Source organism: Egretta garzetta, unplaced genomic scaffold (assembly GCF_000687185.1).
Source record: "Egretta garzetta isolate BGI_Z169 unplaced genomic scaffold, ASM68718v1 scaffold32, whole genome shotgun sequence".
Taxonomy (NCBI): Eukaryota; Metazoa; Chordata; class Aves; order Pelecaniformes; family Ardeidae; genus Egretta; species Egretta garzetta.
The window spans coordinates 3,196,392-3,197,098 of record NW_009259035.1 but is presented as its reverse complement, the minus strand read 5'-3'; the positions used below and the strand labels follow the sequence as shown (position 1 = coordinate 3,197,098).

Here is a 707-nt window from a genome sequence, read left to right as displayed (position 1 = left end):
CGAGCCCCGGCCCCCCCCCGATCATGAGCCGCGCAAAACCTGAAGGTCTAAAGCACGCACGTACCCCGCCGACCAGAAACCTTTACAGAGAGCGGTAGGGGGGGAAGAGGACGCCTAAGATCCTGGTGGAAAGCAGATAGAAGAGGGGAACAAACAAACAAACAAAAAAAAAGCCAAGCGAGCAAGGGCTAAAAGAGAGCGGGGGCTGCGGGGCGGCGGAAGCCTGCCAAGAGAGGGAAGGTTGCAAAGGAGAGCTGGAAAAGTGTCCAGCGGCACCAGCAGACGCAGCACCCCCTTACCGATATGAATGATTGAATCTGCAATCGCCGCTTTCCAGGTTCGAGTCCAACAGACGGACACGACCAGGATGAGGGAGAAAACTTCCATCTCCTCCGGAGGTCCAGGCTTTGTAACAACGGATCTCTTCGCCAAACGGTGCCACCGCGGAGGATAGCGCGGCGCAGGAAACCCAAGAGTTTGAGGTGCCGCCGGCGGAGCGTGTAAATCCCGGTGGCTGGCGCACAGCCGCGGCTGGGCAGGGAGCGAGCCCGGGGCTCCGAGCGCCTCTCCCCTCGGCGAAACCCCGCGTCACTTCGGGGGGCTCCTGGGCAGCACCAGAGTTGCTGGGAGCGCCGGCAGCAAATCCATCCAGCCCGGGCGCCGCCGCGGGCAGCAGACGCCTCTGCTGGTCAGACAATCCCCATCCT

At 62.2% G+C, this 707-nt stretch overlaps 1 protein-coding gene across 1 annotated transcript in view; it reads right to left on the bottom strand.

Moving 5' to 3' along the window:
- Window positions 1–387, bottom strand: part of GRID2 (glutamate ionotropic receptor delta type subunit 2) — a 746,969-nt gene extending 746,582 nt beyond the window's left edge. The window contains 1 exon segment of the mRNA XM_009634848.1: window positions 300–387. Coding sequence (XP_009633143.1) covers window positions 300–387 — 88 coding nt within the window.
- Window positions 388–707: the final 320 nt, after the last annotated feature.